The sequence below is a fragment of the Ictidomys tridecemlineatus genome, chromosome 10 (genome assembly GCF_052094955.1).
Source record: "Ictidomys tridecemlineatus isolate mIctTri1 chromosome 10, mIctTri1.hap1, whole genome shotgun sequence".
NCBI classification, from domain to species: Eukaryota; Metazoa; Chordata; class Mammalia; order Rodentia; family Sciuridae; genus Ictidomys; species Ictidomys tridecemlineatus.
Window position 1 is genome coordinate 137,430,121 of NC_135486.1, and position 25,227 is coordinate 137,455,347.

At 41.2% G+C, this 25,227-nt stretch overlaps 2 protein-coding genes across 6 annotated transcripts in view; one reads left to right on the forward strand and one right to left on the reverse strand.

The window, feature by feature from the left end:
* Nucleotides 1-9,754, reverse strand: part of Abca3 (ATP binding cassette subfamily A member 3) — a 49,235-nt gene extending 39,481 nt beyond the window's left edge. For 3 of the 5 annotated variants that reach the window (XM_078024438.1, XM_021734919.3, XM_078024439.1), the window contains exon 1: nucleotides 47-1,472. In XM_078024438.1, coding sequence (XP_077880564.1) covers nucleotides 47-178 — 132 coding nt within the window. In that variant the 5' untranslated portion in view covers nucleotides 179-1,472. Of the gene's footprint in view, nucleotides 1-46; nucleotides 1,473-2,179; nucleotides 2,382-9,535 lie in introns of those variants that run through there. The other 2 variants (XM_078024437.1, XM_078024435.1) reach the window with 2 other exon arrangements.
* A 250-nt stretch (nucleotides 9,755-10,004) lies between these two features.
* The window catches only part of LOC101962232 (ATP-binding cassette sub-family A member 17), a 104,382-nt gene continuing 89,159 nt past the window's right edge, over nucleotides 10,005-25,227 (forward strand). The window contains exon 1 of the mRNA XM_078024467.1: nucleotides 10,005-10,116. The gene's annotated coding sequence lies outside the window, so the exon portion shown is untranslated. The remainder of the gene's footprint in view (nucleotides 10,117-25,227) is intronic.

The window sequence follows — 25,227 nt, forward strand, 5'->3', positions numbered from 1 at the left end:
CCTGCATCAGCTGAATGTTGGGGGCCACTCTTCCTCCTGGACCCACCTGCAAGGTGTAGTTCTTCCACAGCAGGAGGGCCAGCTGCTGCAGCACCGCCATCCTCTCGCCACAGGGACGCCCAGCACTAGCCACCAACCAAAGACGAAATGCTTGGTGCACAATGGAAACACAAATCATGGGTGTCTGGGGAGACCCACAAACCCTCCACCTCCATGTCTCCTACCTTCTTTTGTGCTGCTTTTAACCCCAAACACACCCACAGACAGAGGTGCAAGGCCTAGCCACCTTGACCTTGCTGTGTATCTAAGAGCCTGTGCTCTCCTGAGACCAGCCTGTTCCCTAACAGCACATGCTCTGTGTTCACTGCCACCATGCGTGCTAGCCATTTTCTTATCAACACTACTAAGGTGGTCTTGTGACTGACCCATCATGTCCCACCCTCTGTCTAGGACACCTGTGAAAACCTATAAAACTGTATAGGAAACCTAAAAATTGCTCAGTTTAAGTTTTTACATATGTCTCATATAAGGGGTGATGGAACATGAGCATTAATGTTCCATTGTCCTCTCTTGTCTTGAATCCAACAGGTTTTTTGTAAGTATTAGAATCTGAGCCTCATGACACAAGACCATCCATTTTGTCTGTACCACTTGTAAAAACAAAAAAATGCACACAAGGAAATCCATCCCATGTTACATAGGAATACAGTGTTCAAACCCAGCACATACAACTGTGGAAAAAGTCCACCCAAAGATTATCAAACACAAGTGAAAGCTAGGGTGTAGCTGAGTGTTAGAGCTCCTGCTCAGCATGCATGAGGCCCTGGACTCCATCTGGTACCACAACCAAAGCAAAACTTCACCAGTGAGCAGAAACAAGAGCAGAGATTTATAGACACCCCTCAGTTTAGATCAATTAATTTCACTGAATTTCAAATACAAGAAACAGAGGCTAAGCCCAAAGTCCATTAGACGTGAACCTGTTGGTGAAGTAGGTGGTCTGACTTAGCCCAGGTAACGGCATGACACCCTTGTCAGAACTTCTTTCCTAAAGCTGAGGGCATTGAGGTGTGCAGACCCAGCCAGGCGGCGGGGGCGGGGGAGCTGTCCCCCTCCAGCACTGAGAGCTGCAGGCAAAAAGAGACGAGCACTTCCTAGTGGAGGAAAGCCTCCAGTGACTCTCTTAGTGGATGAGGGGTTCAAGTTCAAGTTCAGCAAATTAGCACCACATTCTTGGCTAACACTAACCAAATGCCATCCTTCAGTTGTGTTAAGATAGTAGTGTACAAAGACAATTAGTAAACCAGTCATTAGTGAACACCAGCTAACACCATTACCAACATGATCCCCAGAAGACTCCAGTGCACAAGGTGAGGCGTCATCTGCTTCTTAAAATGACCTGTTTTACTCTGGGCTTCATTCAGTTGGAAATCATTTCCATTAAGGCTCCTTTTTCACACTAAAAATTTTGCCTTTTTAAGGAAGATACAGTTGTTGGTGTCTAATACTATTCAGAGTTTATGCTCTCAAGGGTAGACAAGAAGTTATTTACAAATTAAAGTATGACTTTTAATTAACTACCGGGATTTTACGTGGAGAATGCTACAATGGCTAAAATAGTATGAAGTGCTACTAAGTGGCAACTTAACAAATTACCCAAACTCTTTTAAAAAAAAGTAGTAAGGGCTGGAGTTGTAGCTCAGTGGTGGAAAACTTGCTTAGCATGTGCCAGGTCCTGGGTTCCATTCTCAGCACCAAAAACAAACAAACAAACATACACACACACACACACACACACACACACAATCAGGACGTGGAGGAACTGTCTTAAAATCAGACCATTAATAAAGTTTCAGTGATACAAGGGCATATACTGAAGCCTGTGATTTATGAAAGGCTTCCAGAAATGACGAGTGGACAGTGCATTCCAGTCAGGGCCCATCCAGATGGGCAGCTGGTCTGGCTGAGGTGAAAATTCTTCCTCTATCAGGACAGGAATATAAAAACGTCACAGTTAAAGAAGACTTCTGGACAGAGAAGTAGATTGCTTCCTTTTCTGGAAAAGTCTGGCCAAGAAAGGAAACATCCCTATGCTCACTGTTCCCCTCCAGGCCAGGGCAGCAAGGGACTCACCACTCACCCTCCTATTCAGTCTACGGAGGCAGCACCAGAAACTGACCTGAGTCTTCTGGAGGCTGGCCGCAGGTCTTCCTCAGGGCTGCAGGAGAACTGGCTAGGCAGGGGCAGTGCTGCACAGAGGGCTCCGGGGCGGGGCCAGCAAGCCTTTGGGGTGCAGCAGGGTGGCCCTGGAGTGTGGGAGAGCTGAGGCTTTGCAGGACATCAGGAGGGACCCAGGACTAACGGGCATGACTCTCTGGCACCTTTGGGCAGATGGAGGGTAATTGAGCAAAATTTGGACAATAATCATAAAACACCTCTTACCATGTTAGAGTAAGTGAGCAGAATGGATTGCCAGTGTGTTACTTCAAACAGAACAGCTCTGATAGCAAAGACCCAGGGATTTGAAACACACAGGACTTGGAAGGGAGGGGGCCTTGGCTCTCTCTGGTGCTTGAGGACATAAGTTTCTGTTTTCTATATTTTTACCCACTATGTTCTGATGGCATCCTTATGCAGCTTTGGCCCCTGGTACCACCCTTGATAGATGACTAAGCCAGGAGGAAGTACTCAGCTCAAGATCACGGTGCCAGGAGGCAGCTGGGACAGGCTGTGCTCCTTAGCCTGTTTTAACCCCCACACCTGTGCTCTTAGCCACTACACTCCTCCATTCCCTGAATCCTAAGGCAGTGAGCACCCTTCTAACACTATATCACTTCCAGAATGTCACCTTGAGAACAAGAGGGCAAAATTATCCCTTCAGTCCCCACAATTTGCTCCTGCATCCCAGCACCCTGCTTGTTGCTCTTTGTTTGTGCCAGGCCTTATGTGCAGTGTCAGGAATGTAGAGGAGGAGATCCCGGAATTGCAAAACCTGGAGAGCTATGTGGTTACGAAAGCTGATGCACACAGGGGAAGGAAGTGCTATAGGAAGTGCTCCCTATAGCACTCAACCCCATGGCAGCACAGAGTCCCAGAGGCAGTGACCGCCAAGACCAGGGCCCACAAAGCCCCAAAAGCCAGGCCAAGGCAGATATAGGGCTGGCCACTGGCAAAGCAACTACCTCATCCATCTGAAGTAGAACTCCTCTCTGAAGAGGGCTCACTTTGATCCTCCTGGGCCAGGAAGGGCAAGGCATACCCCACCCCGCCCCACTAAAAAGCTTATTTGCCTACTGTTAACACATTAAACATTACACAAGTCATTGAGTATTTCAGTGTTTGTTTTTTAGGTCAGTAACCGAATGGGTATGGAGTGAGCGCATATTGTGGACTGCTAATTTCTGAGAACTCTTGGTGGCAAGTAGGATTCCTCTCAAAATGGTAATTCTCATAACTGTTGTTTAAGAGCTTCTGGCCATGCCGGGCATGAGCACCAGTGGGTGCCTCTGTTTGCCAGTAAGCTGGAGGAATCCCAAGCACTTTCACTTCTTCTTTTGCCCCCCCCCCCCATTATGGACTTGAAGTTGTCATCCAATTTCTGTCTTCTTCTTCTGCTGCTTCTTTTATTTTTGTGTGTGCTGGGAATCAAATCCAAGGCCTGTACATGCCAGGTAAGTGCTCTACCATTAGGCTAACTCCAGCATTGCCATCCAATTTCTAAGTGACCATTTAAAAGACATTTTTAATCTGCATATATGGAGCAGAATGTGTCAGTGCTTCTAGAGGAGCTGGTGGAGAGAGGGTCCATTCTGGTGCATGGATGAGGCCCCAGAGCAAGGCAGGGATTCGCCATGCCCTATGTTCCTCCATATCTCCAGCTCTGGTGCACCTCTCTCTGTGGCAGTCTGTCTGCACAGGCTTCAAGGAAAGGAGAGGGCCTCCATAAAGCCACATGCAGACCTCCCACAGCTCCCAAAGAGAGCTGACTACTATGGCTCTGCTTACCTTATCATACATACGCCACACAGGGGTGCCCTGGTGGGTGACACTGGCCACACACAGTGTTCTTCCTCCAAGGAGAAGTCCTACCTTGTCCTGCTTAAAATGCTTCTAGGAAAGCATTTCACTGTCAATATAGGAATCTGCAATAGTGAGTCAGCCAGGATCAAAGGTCTGTTGGCATGTACATTGAAGAAAGCATAATAGGTACTTCATGAGAGTCTGCTAGTGGAGCTTGTGGCCTTCAGGATACACAGGACAAACAGCATTTATTCATCCATGAACATCTGCCAGGGGCTTACTCTGTGATGGGCACTTGAACAAGGGCTAAGAATTTGCTAGTGAAAATGAGTGTTCTCAATCCAAGGAACTCACAATCCATAAATGCTTCTGTCTTATAACTGCTATAAATGAAGCTAGAATAGTACCACAGATTCTGGAGAAAACAATGACTTCTCTATGTGATAATAAGACAGAGAGGGCAGAGAGACCAGTCTTGAGTTACTCATCAGGTAGGGTGGAGGTGGGGGGACTCCAGGATTATGGAGAAGTCAGGGCGAGTTGCTGTGAAAACTGAACATAGACATGGGGGTTGGAGTTGCAGGGAATGAGCCAAAAGCGGAAGCAGATCCAGCTTCACATCACCAAGGCCTCGGGTACTGCCCCAAAAGGGGGTAGGGGTGGTTCCCACATGATGTGACGTGGCAGGAAGATATGTGATTTTGTCCAGTCTTTTGCCTAGTACACAATCATTTCCGGGCGGGGAGGGAAGAGAGTTCACATATTTGAATTTTTCTAATTCAATGGAATCTGCAGATGAAATGCTCAAACACCAATAAATATTCTTTAAATAAAGAGGGGAATGCTGCAGGCACATTTGGGGGGCATGGTCCCACCTGTGAACCCTACCAGTGGTCTCCAGAGGGGGAAGGTGAGACAATACATGATAATGAAGGAATGCTCAAAAAGCTACTTGTGGGCTGGGGCTGGGGCTGAGTGGCAGAGCACTAGCTTAGCACATGTGAGGCACTGGGTTCGATCCTCAGCACCACATAAAAATAAATAAATAAAATAAAGTCATTGTGGGGGCTGGGATTGTAGCTCGGTGGTAGAATGTTTGCCTAGCATGCTAGAAGTACTGGGTTCGATTCTCAGCATCACATATAAATAAATAAAATTAAAAAAGGTCCATCAACAACTAAATAAATAAATAAATAAAAATAATAAAGGCATATGTCCATCTACAACAAAAAATTTTTAAATGCTACTTGTATTTTTCTTTTCAAAATGAGGAGAAACTGGCTTTACTCATATTTAACATGTGGACAGGTCCTTGTGCTCTTCCTGATGGAAGAGGAGCCTGTGACGCGTGGGGTGACGCGTGGGGTGACGCGGGCCCTCACCCACAAGTTTACTTTAGCATCTCAGCATGTTGCAGTTCACATGCTTCAAGATATCATGGTTGTGGTTAATTAAAACAAACAAACAAAAACAAACCAAGGCACTTAAATAGTCAGAGCTTTACCATACTCTAGTGATCTGGGATGTAACAATGAATGTCTCTTGTGACAAAGTGGTTCACTGGCCAGCATGTAACTTAATTCTTCAAAGAGCCAAAGAATTAAAAGAGGTAAGGATATTTCTTTGTGAAATCTGGAAACTTTTAAAAAAGTAACAAATGGCTGTAGCAGTGTGTCATTTAGCTTTTTTTCTTTTAAACAAACACATTCAAATCTGCTTCTTCAAGGAAAAGGTGACCATCTCTCAGAGTTATGGCTTTTCAACATAATCTGTGCCAAGAACAGAGTATTTATGAACACGAATGTCTGTAAAACATCCTGTGATCTGTATCATGAGTGGCCTCAGAGGCCTATGGTTAAGACTAAGTCCCCAGGTTAGTATTATTGGGAAGTAGAACTTTAAGAGGTTTTTAGGCCACTGGGGTGTGCCTTGAAGGATCAGACAGTGGGACTCCAGCCTTATTCTCTTTTGCTTCCTGGCCATGAGATGAACAGCTTTTCTATCATGTCTTCCTTATTACACAAGGGCCCCAAAGCAATGGGACCAATTATTTGAGTATGAAAGCTCTACAACTGTTAGTCTAAATAAGCCTTTCCTTGAGGGATGGTGGGGGGCTGGGCTTGTGGCTAAGCGGTAAAGCACTCGCCTCACATGTGTAAGGCCCTGGATTCGATCCTCAGCACCACGTAAAAAAAAATAAATAAAATAAATGTACATATAAAAAGGAAAGAAAATACTCTAAAAAATAAGCCTTTCCTCCTTATAAATTGTTTTATCTCAGATATTTGTTATAGTAATGCAGAGCTGACTAGTAAACTAATATGTTTTCATAATTATGAGTTTATGTGCCAAGGATTCTAGAAGAATACCATCTACATAAACACAAGAGGAAACCTCAGAAACCAGAATCTCCACCTTCCCTGACAGCCCCTGAACAAACACCAGCCTAAATTCATCAAGGGTCTTTGCATGATTGGATAATGGAACTGAAAAACAAGTACTCTGGGCTGGGGCTGTAGCTTGCCTAGCATGTGTGAGGCGCTGGGTTTGATTCTCAGCACCACATAGAAAAATAAATAAATAAAATAAACTTATTATGTCCAACTACAACTAAAAATACATTTTAAAAAACGCATTGTGTCCATCTACAACTAAAAAATAAAAATAAAAACAAGTACTCTGGCACAGAAGCACAGTCTATGTACCATGTTTTTCTGTAAATGCCATTAGAACTGGGACCTGAATCAAACCAGAACTTAGAACGAGGCCTTCAAATGTTAGGACTTAGTTTTAACCAAGCATTTACGAATGTGGACTTGATCACATGGCTTTCATGTTTACGAGCATGTTTATATGATAGTTTCTGTACTGTTAATATGTTGGAGAAAATTTAATCATGTTGACTTCAGCTCTCAATCCTTTAATAGGTCCACATTTTTGGCTGAACACAGTGGCCTGGGAGGCTGAGGCAGAAGGATCGAAAGTTCAAAGCCAGCTTCAGCAACTTAGTGAGGCCCTAAGCAACTTAGTGACACCTGTCTCAAAAAATAAAAAGGGCTGGGGATGTGGCTCATAGGGTAAGCACCCCTGGGTTCAATCCCTGGTACTAAATAAATAAGAGGTCCACATGTTTGTATACTTCTATGTCCATGATATGTCAGGACAGTAGTAGATGGCCATCATTTATAATAAATGATATACATGAGGTTGCTCATTCAAATCCTTTCACACAGAAAAGTATTCAAGAAGAACACCTGAGGACAACAGTGGCCCTTGTGAAGATGAGGGAGGCACAAATCTATAGCCATTATATAGCCATTGTTTTCGAGCCCCAGAGGCTGGGTCTGACACTGTTGTGGTTTGCTCTGCAGGCCTAGGCCACTGGGGTACACATTCATAGCCTCTTATTCTGTCCAGGGAGGGAGGCAGCACTCTCCTTAGGACCAGAAGCTCTTGGTAGGGGTCCACAGAGATTGTAAGCCAAATATGTGGCCCAAAGTGGGTTCTCAGGAGAGTTTCACAAAATCTGCATTGCTGCCTGCCTTCATCACCCTTGTGTCCATTCCCCATCCAGCTGGCCTATCTTCCCAGGTGGAAGACATGAGGTAACAAGAATCCCCAGAGAGAAGTAACCATGGTTCTTCTGTAACAAGCAAGGCAGCAAGGAGCTCATTACATAGCTCCAACAAAGGTACCCATCTTCCTTTGCCTTGAGCCATTCAGGGGAACCGGCACTGCCTGCAGTGATAGGCCTCTCTCTCCCCACACAGTGCCTCTGTCTGCTTGGAATATCACCCAACACATCTGGCTCTGAAGCCCTATCTATCATTCCCCAGCCCACTTCTAGCCCCAGGCCCTCTGTGAAGCAGTCTCTGGTAAGCCTAGTATAGGCGTTCTTCATTTTGGCTTCACAACGGAAGCTTCCAAGGCCCACCCCCCAGAGTTTTGGGGCTCAGGAAGTTTCTGTGGGTGATTGTAATGTGCAGCCTGGGTTCAGACCTTCTGTTCCTGTTGAAGTCACCTTTCTTCCACCTCTGTACACCTGTGACACCTTTTCTGGGTGTGTCATGTGGCATTTATCTCATTCTGTCTTATGCCACAGTTACTTGTGAATAAATCATCTCTTTAATTCCATTCTAAAGTCCTCAAGAGCAGGTAACATAGAACCTTGCTTGTTACAGCAGTGATGGGCAGTCCCCAGAATTCTAGAATGTTGCCCCTGGATAGACTCATAGCAGAGGAGCTTTCTGCTGTTGCAGGCAGAAGGGATGCAGGAGAAACTATAAATCCAGGACTCTGACTTAGGCCTTTTAGTTGAGGCTAAATCAAAACAGGTTCCCATGAGGCTACCTGGACATGTGCTGTGAAAGGGTAGACTTTTAAAAAACTACTTGGAGCGACCCTCTTGTGCTCCAAAATGTCATCTGGTCAGAACAGTGGTAGATCACCTTAGAGAAGGAAAGATGTCATCCTGTTGGTCAGCTATAATAAGGGCTCGATTTAAAAAAAAAACAAAAAAATAAAAAAAAAACTCTTTAAGCAGTTAAAACTGTTAAGGGAGGAGATCCCTATGACATCCATTTTTTTTTTTTTTTTTTTTTTACTGATTCTCTACTTTCTCTCATGAGGCAACCTTTCTAAATCTGACTTACTTAGTCTTTTCAAGTTTACCAAAGGTAGCCCCAAACCCTTCTTAATTAAACGATACGGTTGCTCAGAACCGAATGGAATTCAACCCCTTAAATGCTGCCTGGGTGCCTTAGCCACTAAATCCAGGAGCATTTCGTGAGTGCCTGTTAGGTGCCAGGAATGCAAACACCAGCAAGATCCATCCGTGCTTCAAGGAGCTCCCAGACCAGGAGGCAAATGGGAAGACAAATACCCTCCAAGACAAGCCTCATTGGAGAAGAGGAGGAGGGGCATTCATGCATGCATCGAGGCCACCAGCACCCTCCGGGGCTTGCCGCTTCTGGGAGCACCAGCACGCACAGACACACCGCCCGTCGCCTGCGCTGCTGGCTCCCTCCCCTGTCCTGTCCTACACACCCGGGCGTCTCCAACTCCCACCCGTGACAGGGGACCCTTGAGCCCGCGTGAGACTCGCAGGCGGGGGCGGGTGAAGTAGGGCAGACTACCACATCGGAGCACCCCAACCCACGTCGGGATTCGTCGCGACCCGCGGGGAGCGTGCGGCGGGCCTGCTCCGCCGCAGCCGGCATCGCCGGCGCAGAGAGGGCGGCGGCTGTCGGTCCACCTGCTGGGCCCGCCGCACGCAGGATTCCGCAGCGGCCCGGCTGCCCGAGCTCGTTCCTGTTCGCCGATCCTTGGGCAGCTCGCAGGACTGGGTCACACCCAGAGCTGCGGGCGCCGGGGAGGCGCACCTGCAAGATCCCGCGCGGGCGGTTGGGCGCGGCGGGCTGGGGCTGGGGCGAGGTCCGGGAGAGGCGGGGGCGCGGGCGGGAAGCCCCCGTAGCTGCGAGCCAGCGCGCGAGCGGCGGGTCCCGGCAGCACTCACCGACCCTCAGCGCCGGGGCGGCGGCGGCCGGCGCGCGGCCCTTTCGCAGGGTCCCCTCCCTCGGCCTCGCAGTTCCGCTCCAGCCTCGCAGGAGCAGCGGTAGCCGCGGTGACAGCCGCGAGGCTGCCCTGCGGGGAGGGGGCGCCTGTGATCGGCTACTGCTGACCAACGCACCGGGCCGCTCAAGCTCCAGCAGGGGGCGCGCTGGCTCGCGCGTGCGCAGGGGGCCAACCCTGCAGGTGCGGAGTCCGCCCCCGCCGCCTCAGCCCTCCAGATAGCGCGTCTGCGCAGTGTCCCGACCGGTAGTTCACGTCCGACAGGGGGCGCGCCGTATTGCGCGTGCGCCCTCAGAATTCCGCGCCTGTGTGGTGGCCCGGCCATGGCGCCTACGACCGGCAGGGGGCGCGCGATTTCGCGCATGCGCAGTGGGCTACCCCTGCGGCTATGCGGCTCGCCTCAGGCCACCTCCTGAGTCTGCGCAGTGCCCAGCAGGGGGCGTGCGACCGGACTTCTGAGTGCCCGGCTCCGCTAGGACGTGTAGGGCCGCCGACCCAACCAGAAGCGCTTTACACGCGGTTGAAGTAATCACGGCCGTTTTCTCAGTTCCCTTTCCTATGTGGCCTCCGGCCCTTCTTGTCACCGAGGATCGAGTGGGGTCTCCTCAGGCAGGAGGGTCCCGGGGCAGGGGTCAATGGGGTCTCCTCGGGCGGGAGGGGACGTGGGTCCCAGGTCGCGGGGCGGGGGGCAGATCCCGAGCGTGGAAGGCGGCGGCGCGGGGCCAACAGTCGAGGCCAGCAGGTCCCTAAGTGCCACCAGCCACACCCGGCGCGACGCCCGCGGTGAGTGAGGCGCGGACAAGACGGAGGCGCGCCAGGGGTACCGTCGACCTCACATCCCCGACCCCGGCCCCCGGGGAGGAGGGACGAAGGGTGCGGCGGCCTCATAGCTGTGGTGGTAACTTTCGCAGGGAAGCGAGGTCGGCCGGCATGGGCCCGGCGCGGGGCGCTCTCTCCCGGCCTCAGAGGGCCTGCAGAGGGGCGCTAGCAAGATGCTTGTTCAGAGGAGCTGTCACACTGACCTGGCCTCTGACCCCGTAGCTAGTTAGGCATGTCATTTTACCTTTCTGAACCCCAGTTTCCTATCCCTAAAGTCGAAATGGTAATATAGCAAACGGAAAGGTTTTGTTTTTCTTTGGCCTTTTTCCCCGTGGGAGTCAGATGAGAACACGCAGGGTGGAGTGCTTATCACCAGGCCTGACGCTTACGTACTAAACAAGATGGGCACGCAGGGGAAGTGACAGCATTTATCTGGAGTGGACCATAAACGTGCTGCAAACATCTCAAAAACCGTTCTCCCCGTCATTCCTCACAGACTGTAGCCGCCCACCCCAGTAAAACCAGAATGTCTTCCCCATTCCTTGCTCACTGCCAGAAAACTGTCTTGTTCTGTGTTCTATTATGTAAATGGATAGATTTGTCCATAGGTGTATAGTTCTGCAGTTTTCTTTTCAGATATGTAGGCTGGACATTTGACATTGGTATCTCTCTCCAGTGTTTGGGAAATTCTCCGTTAAGTGTGTCTTGGTGGAAGGTGGGGTCCCATTTCAAAGGAAGAGGTGCTTCTGCAAACATGTTGCAAGTGTTTTTCTCTGCAGATTGTTATCTGGCTTTTAACATTTTTTTTTTCAAGGAAAATTGTTAATGTTTGTGTTATCAGGTTCATGAGTCTGTTTTTTTTTATAGTTTCCAGGTTATAGGTCATGCTTACAAAACAAAACAAAAAACTGTCCTCATTCTAAGGATATAAAATACCCAGTTTTTCTTAACAGCATTTTTATAATTAAATGTAGTATGTTCAAATCTTCATATATGTGGAGTTTATTTTGCTGAAATGAGCTAGTCAATTTTCTCAATGGTTCAAAAAATTAATCAATGAAATTTCTAGTTCTGTATAGTAAACTTCACTCATTCTAGTTACAATTCCATGGATTTTGACAAATTCAGAGAGTTGTGTGACTGCTACCACAACCAAATTCAAACATCATCCCCCAAGATTTCCTTATGATGTCTCTTTTGTATCTGATGCTCTCCAGCTTTCTCAGCAAGCACTGGTTTTGTTCTACAACTCTATAATTTTTTAAAAATATTTTTAGTTGTTGATGGACTCAATACCTTTATTTTTTATTTATTTTTATGTGGTGCAGAGGATTGAATCCAGTGCCTCATACATTCGAGGCAAGCACTCTACAACTGAGCTACTACCCCAATCCCTCCATCTCTATGGTTTTACTAATCTCTCTTGTAGAATACTTTGTGTAGATTTCTTGGGGTTTTTTAGGAAGAGAGATACTTTCATTTCTTCCTCTTCAATCTGTATGTATTTTATTTCTTCTTGCTGTATTGCACTAGCTAGGATTTCTGATATGATGTTGAATAAGAGTAACGAGATTAGGTATCTTGGTTTGCTCCCAGTCAAAGCATTTAGTCTTTGACCATGAAGTTTGTTAATTGTAGGTTTTTGTAGATGTCAATTATCAGATTGAAGACAGCTTCTGAGTAGCTGGGATTACAGGCATTCACCACCACTTCCAGACTGATTTATTCTTTGTCTCTTTTTTTTTTATTGTTGGTTATTCTTTGTCTCTTAATGTGATGAATTACATTGTATTTTTACTATATATTTTTCACATAGTGTTTTTAAAAGGCTTTGATATTGAGGTGAGGCTCACCTCATGAAATGAGTGGTGAAGTAGTTCCTCCTTTTCTATTTTCTGGAAAAGAATGTATAGAATTAATATGTTTCTCTAAATGTTTGCTAGAATTCACCAATGAAACATTTGGGTCAGGATTTTCTTCCTCAGAAGGATTTTAATTACAAATATAGTTTTTTAAATACATATAGAACTTCAAATTATCCATTTCTTCTTAAGTGAATTTTGGTAGTTGGCAGCTTTCAGGGAGTTGGTCTGTTTCACCTAAGTTGTTGGGCAAATAGGTATCAAAACTATTTACTAATATGCTACTTTGACCTATGTGACATGTTACTTTTATCACATACTAAATTTCTGTTTGTACTTAGGTCTATGTTAGATCCTTTTTAAAAAAATTTTTAATTTTTTTTTTTTTGCGGTGCTGAAGATTGAACTCAGAGCTTCACACATGGTAGGTAGAAATCAACCACTGAGTTACACCCCAACTTTCTTTTAAAAATTTTATTGGGCTATCTCTTACTATACTAGCATAATATTGTTTTAATCAATAAAGTTATTTAGCAACATATTTTGGATAGTCTCTGATTGATATCTATACCTTTCAGAATTTTTTTGACTAGTCTTACAGCTTTATGTTCTATATGGAAGTCAGTTTTTAAAATTCCATTGAAGTTTTTTAAAATGTGTAGATTAGGAGAATTATTATATTCACAGTATTGATTCTATAAAAGGACAAGTTATATATCTCTGTTTAACCGAGCCTTATTTTGTGTTTGTGATAGTTTTCCACATATAGGTCTTACATATAACCCATTACATTTATCCTTAAATGTATTCTCATGGTGCAATTGTCAAAGTGAACTATGATTTCTCAGTAATCTGTTTTTAGGAAAGCCATTGTTCTTATTAACCTAATAATTGTATAACTGGCCTTACACCTTACCTTTTACTGTTTCTTATAGTTTTTTGCTTGTTGTTTTTTTCTGTGTATAGAATTTTTTAAATGTGTAAATAATCATAACTCATTCCCCTTTACCTGTAGTTATTGCCACTGGATTCACCCTGTCATCTAACTTTACTAAATCAGTGTTACCCAGAGCTCATACGAATCATTTTTTGAGTACAGTATAGGCTACTATGCCTGCTGAGGAACTGCCAACAGTGGTCTTCCGCCCCCTCCCCACTTGCTTTTAGATAAAGGAACATTCTCTGAATGAATGGACCAATTAATTAAAGACACCCAAATTGTTCAGACCAGTTAGATAAATGTACTCTTCTGATCTTTCTGCCAACAGATTTAGCTTTGTGCCAGACCTGATCTCATATCCTCCATCTCACTATCTCATCCCCTTGGCCCAGCATGCTTGGGAAGGGAGAGCCCTTGAAATTGAACTCAGTAGGGGCTGGGATTGTGGTTCAGTGGCAGAGCGCTCACCTAGCATGTGCGGGGGCCCTGGGTTCGATCCTCAGCACTACATAAAAATAAATGAATGGAATAAAGGTATTGTGTCCAACTACAATTAAAAAAATAAATATTTAAAAAAAAGAAATTGGACTCAATGGCTCAGAACAGTCTTGGCCTTTCCAGAACAATGTTAGAAAATAATGTTGGAGTTGGCATTCTAGTCATGTCTTCATTTAACTATAAATGTTTCTAGTTGTCAAAAATCAAAAGCAAAGATGCCAGAAAGTACTTTGATTTGAGATATGTATTTTTTGGCATGTCATAGATATATCCTTTTTCTAAAGATTTAAAAAAGAAGAAGAATCCAAAAATAGATGGTGAATTTTATCAAGTGCCTTTTGGGTATTTGTTGACATGATAATATGTTTTTATTCCTTTTACCAAACAATATGGTGAATTACCCCAATAAAAGTCATAATGATAAGAACAGTGAAATATTCCTGGGTTTCTGTAGTGACTTTCCCATTTGCTTTTGTATACTATTCTTTTAATGCACTATTGGAGTCTTTGTGTTATCGAGGAATTTACATCATGTTCTCTTCACTAATGTGGGTTTTGGTTACTTTTAAAAAATATTCTGTGTTATTGTAAGATTTTGTTATCAGTTATGTTAACCTGATTTCTATAACTGAGAGTTTCTTTCTCTGTGCTTATGGATTAGTTTAAATTGTATCAGAATGGTCCCTAGCTTGTTGAAAATAACTCACCACTTTGAGTTTTTGTAGTTAAATTGCTTGGAAGGCTCGTTAACAATTTTCTCAATATTTAATAGTTTATTTGAAAAAAAATTACATTAAAAAAATCTCTTCCTGACTAGGAGTGGTGGTATGAATCTCTCCAACCCAGCTACTCTGTATGCTAAAGCAGGAGTATCACAAATTCAGGATCAGTCTGGGCAGCATAGTGAAACTCTGCCTCTTAGACATTTTTCTTCTATTTTTTTTTTTCTGGAATAAGGGGAGTGTTGCTATTTTTCTACCCAATCAACTCACCTAAAGTAGTTTGCCAAATTTATTAGTATAGAGTTGAATAAAGCATTTCATTTTCTATGCATTATTTTTTTCCCATTTTTTCTTACTTAAACTGTCTGTGATTTTGATCCCTTTTGTGTTGGCTAGATGTGCTAATGGATTATAGTTGGCCCTCCATAGCTGCAGGCTATGCACTGGCAGATTTAATCAACTGTGGATTGGACCAAGTGTGAATCATCTCCTTATCAAATGTGTACATACTTTTTTCTCCTCCTCCTTTTCCTCCGCCTCCACCTCCTTTTCCCCTTTTTGAAACAGGGTCTTGCTATGTTGTCCAAGCTAATCTTGAACTCTTGAAAACTCCTTAGCCTCCCAAGTATCTGGGACTTTTGGTCATGTGTCACTGTGCCTGCCTCAAACATTTTTTTTTCTTGTCATTATTCCTTAAGCAATATAGTATAACAACTATTTACATAGTACTTACATTGTATAAGATATTATAAATTATCTAGAAATGACTTAAAGTATATGGGCAAATGTGTGCAGGTTATTTGCAAATACACCATTTTATATAAAGGTCTTGAACATCAGTGGATTTGTATGTCTAAAGAGGTTCCTGGAACCAGTAGTCCTGGACATTGAGGAATTTATATTCAAAGTTTTATTTCCTTGTCATCTATTCATTTCCTCTTTCTAATTTAAGCTTTCTTCCATAAAAACAATATCTATGTTTTGAAGAAATATGAAGAAAACACATTATAGAAACTTATTCCCCCCAGGGGCAAAGGGTTGTTGTAGAATAGCAATAGTCACATATACAATGACAATTATTGTTTTCCTTGCAGAATCTCCATAAAGATATTTTAAAAATACTTGTAAACATATAGAGTTTGACTGTATTTAGCTTTTGTTTGGGAGGTACTGCTTTTCTTTGTGGTCATTAGGACTCTGTCATTAAGCTAAAGCCTCATTGTTATGGTTTGGATGTGTGGTGAGCTTTGCAGTACTTCCCACTAGAGTAGCTAGTTTATCTCTTGTCTGCATTGATAATACCTGTGTGATTTGCTATGGTCAATGGCATGGTTAGCAGGTGTTGTATGAAGAGAAGCTTTAAATGTATTTGTGTGGTGTGGTTTGGCTTCTTGCCCTCAGAACAATATCTGGAGGCTTTCCAAGGAGAATGAGGAGACACAGAGAACAGACCTGTGGTGGTTTGCTTAGGCTGTAATAACAAAATACCACAGATTGGATAGCTTAAACAACAGACATTAAAATTAAATTTTGTACTTCTGGAGGCTAGCAGTCCAAGATCAAGGTGTTTGCAGGCTTGGTTTTAAAAGTGCACAATCCGGAGCTGGAGTTGTGGCTTGGTGGCAGGGCACTTGCCTAGCACGTGTGAGGCACTGGGTTTAAATCTCAGCACCACAGAAAAAAATAATAAATAAAGGTAAGTGTTCATCTACAACTAAGTTTTTTTTTAAAGTTCATAACTCAGTGGTATTAATGTAGTCACAATGTCATGCAACCACTAGCTCTCTCTAGTTTTAAAACTTTTTCATCCTGTCACAAAAACACTCATAAATATTAAGTAAACATTCTTTGTTCTTCTTCCCCATCCCTTGGTAACCTCTGATCTGCTTCTATCTCTGTGGATTCACATATCCTGAATATTTCTTATAAAAAGAATTATATGGTATGTGACCAGTTGCATTAGCACAATGTGTTTGTTTTGTATTGGGGATTTAACTTAGGGGTGCTTAACCACTGAGTCATATCCCTAGCCCTTTTTATTATTTTATTTTGAGACAGGGTCTCACTAAGTTGCTGAGGCTGGCTTTGAACTTGCAATCCTCCTGCCCCCTTCCCAAGTTGCTGGGATTACAGGCATGCACACTATGCCTGGCTTTTAGCATAATGTTTTAAGCTTCATCCATGTTATAAAATGTATCAATACCTCATTTATTTTCATGACAGAATAATATTCCATTGTCTGTGTAGGCCACACTTTGTTGATCTGTTCATTCATTGATGGACATTTGTGTTTTTCCACCATTTGACTACTTTAAATAATGCTGCTATAAACATATATGTCCAAGTTTCTGTGTGGACATAATATTTTCATTTCCCTAAAGTATATACTTAAGTGGGATTAATATGGTATTGTATTTAACTTTTTGAGGAAATGCCAAATTGTTTCCATAGCATCTGTATCATTTTACATTCCCACCAAAAGTGCAAGGGTTTAAATTTATCTACATGGTTGTCAACACTTATTTTTGTTTTAATTAAAGCTGTCCTGGTGGGTGAAGTAGTATTTTACTAATTGATTTACACTTCTCTAATGACCAATGATATTGAACCTCTTTTCAATATCATTTATTGGCCATTTGTATATCATCTTTGGAGAATGTCTATTCATGTTCTTTGCCCATTTAAAAACTGGGCTCTTGGGATGGGGGGGGTGTAGATCATTAGCAGAGTGCTTATCCAGCATGTGCAAGGTCCTGAGTTTAATTTCCAGTATCACTAATAATAAAAAATGAAAATTGTCTTTTTGTTAATGAATTGTAATAGTTCTTTATACATTCTAGATATTAACCCCTTATCAAAGATACAATTTGAAAATATTTTCTCTTGTGCCATATGCATTTTCTCTTTAATACTAGTAATTGAACTCTGGAGTATTCTGACCACTGAACTACATCCCCAATTCTTTTTATTTTTTTTTTTATTTTGAGACAGGGTCTAGGTAACTTACTGAGGGTCTTGCAAGTTGCTGAGGCTAGCCTTGAACTTGTGATCCTTCTGTCTTTGCTTCTCAAATTGCTGGATTATAGGCATGCACTATTGTGCCCAGCTATTTTCACTTTCTTGATAATGTTCTTTGATGCACAAAGGTTTTAAATTTTGATGAAGTCCACATTATCTACTTTTTATTTTCTCATTTGTGCTTTTGATGCCAAGTCCAAGAATCCATTACCAAACCAGAGGTCATAAAGATTTATCCCTAGTTTTTTTAGGTCTGATATTAAGGAAATTAAAAGAATTTTTGTACACAGAGTGAGGTAAGGTCCAGTTTCAGTCTTTTGTTTTCTTTCTTACTTCTCACCACAGAGTGTGTGTGTGTGTGTGTGTGTGTGTGTGTGTGTGTGTGTGTGTGTGTGAGTGTGTGTGTGTATGTGTGTATTTGCTGGGATCAAACCCTGGGTCTCAAGCATGCACAGGTGCTGGCTCAGCACTATTTGTTGAAGAGACTATTCTTTTCCCATTAAATAGTCTTGGCACCTGCTGTGTCTGAATGTCTGTGCCCTCACAAAATTCATGTATTAAAATTCTAATCTGCAAGGTGATGGAATTAGGATTTAGAGCCTTTGGAAAGTGATTAGGTCATGGAAGCAGAACTCTCATGAATGGAATTAATACTCTTTTTTCCCCACAGCACTGGGGATTGAATAAAGAGCCTCACACATGCCAGACAAGCCCTCTATCCCTGAGCTACATCCTCAGCCTTGTTTAAAAAATAGTATTTTTAAAGGTATTTAAAATTTTTTTAGTTATTGATAGACCTTTATTTGTACATGGTGCTAATAATTGAACCTAGTGCCTCACACATGTCAGGCATGTGCCTACCACTGAGCTATAGCCTCAGCCCTAAAAAATTGCATTTTGATACAAGATGTTGCTAATTGCCCAGGCTAACCTTGAATTTATGGTCCTCCTGCTTCAGGCATCTCATCCAGCAGAATTATTGCTCTTATAAAAGAGATCTGAGAGAGATCCTTTGCCTCCTTCTGCTATGTAAGCTTGTAGCAAAAAGACAGCCATCTAAGAAGTGGGCCCTCACCAGATACTAAATCTGCTAGTACCTTCATCTTTCCCAGCCTTCCAATCTGTGAAATAAATTTCTGTTGCTTATGAGCTCCCAGTTTATAGTATTTTGTTATAACAGTCCAAACAGACTAAGATAGCACCCTTGTCAAAAATGAATTGTTTGGGTTTATTTCTGGACTCTCAATGCTGTTTTATTGGTTGATATGTCAATTCTTATGCCAGTTTTTAAAAATTTAATCTTTATTTAAAGTATTATGGGTTCATCCTAACAAAATCATACAGGTATGGAATTCAATTTCAGTTCACCGTTCCCCACTTTTCCCTCTTGTCCTCCCTCCTCTTCCCCTTCTCCTTCCTCTCTTCTGGTAGACTTCCTTTAATTCATTTATTTATTCAATTTTGATTGGTTCTTTTTACTTTTACATAAAGATGAAATTACCTGTGGTATATTTATATATGCACATAATATGATATTTTAATCACTCATTCCACATTGCCTCCCCTTTTCTTTTCCTCAACTTTGCCTCTTGATCTCCTCCTTCTGCACTGCTAATCTTCCCTATATCTTTTATTTTTTTAAGAATTTAACCTTTATTTTATTTATTTGTTTTTATATGGTGCTGAGGATCGAACCCAGGACCTCACTTGTGCTAAGCAAGTGCCTAATTGCTGAGCTACAACCCTAACTCCTTCCCTATATCTTTATGATATCCAGTCCTGTCTTCTCCTTTTCTTTTTATTTTATTTTTTTATTGGTTGTTCAAAACATTACAAAGCTCTTGACATATCATATTTCATACTTTAGATTCAAGTGGGTTATAAACTCCCATTTTTACCCTGTATACAGATTGCAGAATCACATTGGTTACACATCCACATTTTTACATAATGCCATATTAGTAACTGTTGTATTCTGCTACCTTTCCTATCCTCTACTATCCCCCCTCCCCTCCCCTCCCCTCCCATCTTCTCTCTGTATCCCATCTGCTGTAATTAATTCTCTCCTTTTCTTAATTTACTCCAGCTTCCATATGTGAGAAAACATTTTACCTTTAGGTTTTTGAGTCTGGCTTATTTCATTTAGCATGTTGTTCTCCATTTCCATTCATTTACCAGCAAATACCATAATTTAATTCTTCTTTATGGCTGAGTAAAACTTCATTGTGTATATATACTATAATTTCTAATCTTTTTATCTATTGACAGGCATCTGGGTTGATTCCATAATTTAGCTATGCGAGTTGTGCTGCCAAAAACATCGAGGTGGCTGTATTGCTATAATATGCTGATTTTAGTTCTTTGGGGGAAAATACTAAGGAATGGGATAGCTATTTCATATGGTGGTTTCATTCCTAGTTTTTGAGGAATTTCCATATTGTTTTCTTCAGAGTGATTGTACTAGTCTGCAGTCCCACCAACAGGGTACAAGTGTACCTTTCCCCCCATATTCTTGCCAGCATTATTGTTTGTATTCTTGATCATTGCCATTCTGACTAGAGTGAGATGAAATCTTTGTATAATTTTTATTTGCATTTCACTGATTGCTAGAGATGTTGAACATTTTTTTCCTTATTTGTTGGGCATTTGTGTTTCTTCATTGGAGAAGTGTCACTTGAGCTCTTTTGCCATTTATTGACTGGATTTTTTTTTTGGTATTAAGTTTTTTGATTTCTTTATATATGCTGAGTTTTAAAATATATTTATAGGGCTGGGGTTGTGGCTCAGCGGTAGAGTGCTCGCCTAGCATGTGTGAGGCCCTGGGTTCAATCCTCAGCACCACATTAAAAAAATAAAATAAAGATATTGTGTTCATCTACAACTAAAAAATAAAATATTTTTAAAAATTAAAAAATATATATTTATATTCTGGGTATTAATTATCTATTAGAGGAGTAGCTGGCAAAGATTTTCTTCCATTCTATAGGCTTTCTCTGCTCTTAATCATTTTATTTGCTGTGCAGAAGCTTTTTAATATGATGGCATCCCACTTATTGATTTTTAATTTGATGACATCCTGCTTATTGAAGCTTTTTAATTTGATTCAGTTTTACTTATTGATTCTTGGTTTTATTTCTTCTGCTTCAGAGGTCTTATTAAGGAAGGCAGTGCCAGCACCAATATAATGGAGTGTTGACTCTAGCAGCTGCAAGATTTCTGGTATAATTCCTAAGTCTCTAATGCATTTTGATTTGACTTCTGTTCAGGGTGAAAGCTAGGTATCTATTTCCATTTTTCTACATATAACTATCTACTTATTTTTTTGTGTGTGCATGTGGTTCTGGGGATTGAACCCCAGGGCCTTGTGCATGCGACACAAGCACTCTACTAACTGAACTATATCCCCAGCCCCATTTAATCAGTTTTTTTTTATTTATGTATGTCAGCAGAATGCATTATAATTCTTATTACACATATAGAACATAATTTTTCACATCTCTGGTTGTATACAAAGTATATTCACACCAATTTGTGTCTTCATACACGTACTTTGGAAAATAATGATCATCATATTCCACCATCATTTGCTGCAGTCTGGCTGGGCAAAGTAACTGGGGGGGGGGTGTCAAGCAACTTATGAAGGTTGAAACAGCCGGAGCCGCTTTATTACGGGACAGCAGAGGTATATATACCTAAATAATTACACAAAGCTTAACTTAATTAACATCATCTAGATACAGCAGTCAGTCATTAAGGAATACTCATCATCTTAATGACTCATTGGCATTACTTCACAAACCATTCCTCCTGGCAAAGTGCCAGGCGCCATCTTGACTTGATTGTCAATCTCATCCCCTCTCCTGTCCCCTCCCACCCCTCTGCCCTATCTAGAGTTCATTTATTCCTCCCATGCTCCCTCTCCCTATCCCACTATGAATCAGTCTCCTTATATCAAAGAAAACATTTGGCATTTTTTTTTGCGGTTGGGGGGGGCAGATTGCCTAACTTCACTTAGCATTATCTTCTCTAACTCCATCCATTTACCTGCAAATGCCATGATTTTATTCTCTTTTATTGTTGAGTAAAATTCCATTGTGTGTATATGCCACATTTTTTTTATCCATTCATCTATTGAAGGGCATCTAGGTTGGTTGCATAGTTTAGCTATTGTGAATTGTGCTGCTATAAACATTGATGTGGCTGTGTCCTTGTAGTGTGCTGTTTTTAAATCTTTTGAGAATAGACTGAGGAGAGGGATAGCTGGGTCAAATGGTGGTTCTAGTCCCAATTTTTCAAGAAGTCTTCTTACTGCTTTCCATATTGGCTGCATCAATTTGCAATCCCACCAACAGTGTATGAATATACCTTTTCCCCCACATCCTCGCCAACACTGTTGTTTGTCTTTATAATAGCTGCCATTCTGACTGGAGTGAGATGATATCTTAGAGTAGTTTTGATTTGCATTTCTCTAATTGGTAGAGATTATGAGCATTTTTTCATATATTTGTTGATTGATTGTATATCCTCTTCTGAGAAGTGTCTTTTAAGGTCCTTGGCCCATTTATTGATTGGGTTATTTGTTTTTTTGGTGTTTAACTTTTTGAGTTCTTTATATACCCTAGAGATTAGTGCTGTGATTGTGAGGGGTAAAAATTTGCTCCCAAGATGTAGGCTTTCTATTCACAGATTGTTTCTTTTGCTGAGAAGAAACTGTTTAGTTTGAGTCCATCCCATTGATTGATTTTTTAATTTTAATTCTTGCGCCCAAAGAGTTTTATTAAGGAAGTTGAGGCCTAATCCCACATGATGGAGGGAAAGGCCTACTTTTTCTCCTATTAGATGCAGGGTCTCTGGTTTTATTCCTAAGTCCTTGATCCATTTTGAATTGAGTTTTGTGCATGGTGAGATATAGGGGTTTAATTTCATTTTGTTGCATATGGATTTCCAGTTTTCCCAGCACCATTTGTTGAAGAGGCTATATTGTCTCCAGTGCATGTTTTGGCACCTTTGTATAAGATAAGATAGTTGTAATTTTGTGGGTTAGTCTCTGTAACCTCTGTTCTGTACCATTGGTCTACCAGTCTGGTTTGGTGCCAATACCATGCTGTTTTTGTTAATATTGCTCTGTAGTATAGTTTAAGGTCTGTTATTGTGATGCCACCTGCTTCACTCTTCCTGCTAAGGATTGCTTTAGCTATTCTGGGTATTTTATTTTTCCAGATGAATTTTATGATTGATTTTTCTATTTCTATGAGGAATGTCATTGGAATTTTGATCAGAATTTCATTTAATCTTTATAGTGCTTTTGGAAGTATGGTCATTTTGATAATATTAATTCTGCCTATCCAAGAGCAAGGTTAGATCTTTCCATCTTCTAAGGTCTTCTTTGACTTCTTTCTTTAGGGTTCTGTAATTTTCATTATATAGATATTTCATCTCTTTGGTTAAGTTGATTCCCAAGTATTTTGTTTGGGGGGCCTGCAGAGGTCTATGTAGGTGGATCTGGGCTGCCTAGCTTGACCTCCTGCAGTAGTTTGCTAGTAGGAAGGGGTGGTCCTGTGCCAGAGGCTAGCCTCTGGTGGGTGTCTGCCTTGCAGGTGCAGGGGTGGGCCCCGGCCTACTATGAGTCTGGATCCTGTGCCAGTCAGTTTTGATAATCAGCTTTGTAGTAAGTTTTGGGTTTTTTAAATATTTATTTTTTTAGTTGTAGTTGGACACAATACCTTTATTTATTTATTTTTATGTGGTGCTGAGGATCGAACCCAGGGCCTCACTTGCGCAAGGCGAGTGCTCTACCGCTGAGCCACAACCCCAGCCCCATTTTATAGTAAGTTTTGAAATCAGGATTCATGGATCCTCCTATTTTTTCAATATTATATTGGCTATTCCTTAAAGTTCCATATGAATTCAAGGATGAGGTTTTACATTTCTTTAAAAAAGTCATTAGATTTTTGGTAAGATTTACATTGAATCTGTAGGCTTCTTCAAGGAGTATTGCCATTTTGACAATATTAATTCCAATGATCTATGAATATGGGATGTTTTCTCATTTATTTAGGTCTTATTTAGTTTCTGTCAGCAAACTTTATAGTTTTCATTGTGCAAATCTTTTGCCTTTTTGGCTAACTTTATTTTGGGGTATTTTAGTCTTCTGGATTCTATTGTAAAAATTGTTAATTTTCTTTATAGATTGTCCATTGCTAATGTATTGAAATTCAACAGGTTTTTGTGTGTTGAGCTTGCCCCTTAAACTTTGCTGAATTTGTTTATTAGCTCAAGTAGTTTATATGTATATGTGCATGCCTGTGTTGTGTGTGCATGTGTATTTTTGGACTATCTATGTACATAGTCATTTGATCTGTAAATAAACATAGATTTATTTCTTCCTTTTCAACTCAGATGGTGTTTATTATTTATTTATTTATTTTAAATAAATGACAGCAGAATGCATTACAATTCTTATTACACATATACAACCCAATTTTTCATATCTCTGGTTATATATAAAGTATGTTGACACCAATTCGTGTCTTCATACATGTACTTTGAATAATGATGCCTATCACATTCCACCATCTTTGCTAATCCCCTGCTCCCCTCACTTTACCTTCCACCCCTCTGCCCTATCTAGAATTCATCTATTCCTCCCATGCTCCCCCTCCCTACCCCACTATGAGTCAGCCTCCTTATATCAGAGAAAACATTTGGCATTTGTTTTCAATAATACAATCAATAATTTAGACTTAATTGACATATATAGAATATTGCAATCTGCATCAAGTGGATACACTTTCTTCTCAGCAGCACATGGATCCTTCTCTAAAATGAACCATGATATGCCACAAAGCAACTCTTAGTAAATGCAAAAAGGTAGAGATACTACTATGCATTTTATCAGATCATAATGGAATGAAATTGGAAATAAACGAAAAAATAAACATTTCTCCATCGTCTGGAGACTGAACAATATGCTACTGAATGAACAGTGGGTTACAGAAGACATTAAGGAGATTAAAAAATTCTTAGAGGTAAATGAGAACATAGACACAACATCGAAATCTCTGGGAGACTATGAAAGTAGTACTAAGAGGAAAATTCATTGCATGGAGTTCATTCATTAAAAGAAGAAAAAGTCAACAAATATTTTATTTTATTTTGCCTAATTCCTCTAGTTAGGACTTCCTTCCAGTACAGTGTTGAATACCAGTGGTAGAAGCAGGCATCTTTGTCTTATTCTTGACCTCAGGGGGAAAATTTTCAGTCTTTTACTATTCATTATGATGTTAGCTGTGGGTTAATCATAAATGCCTTATATCATATTAGGTAATTATCTTCTATTATAACTTGCTGATATTTTTGATCACTAAAATGTGTTAAATTTTGTCATCTGCCTTTTCTGCATCTTTTGAGATGATCATGTAGGATTTTTATTGTTGTTCTATTAATGTGATATATTACATTGATTAGTTTTCTTTCTTTCCAAATAATGCCTTCATGTTGGTTTGCACATTGTAAATCATGTACTTGTCAAGTACCTTTTTGCTTTTATTAGTGCATAATAAAATTTGGGTTCCTTTTGACATAATTATACATGCATGGAATTTAATTTACTCCATTTCAATCCCCAGTGCTCCCTCCACACTCCCGGTTCTTTTCCTCTGCTCTACTGGCATACCTTCCATTTATTTATTTATTTGTTTATTCTTACTTGGTGATTTAAAGATATACATAAAAGTAGAATTCATTGTGGTGTATTTATACATGTACATAGCATAAT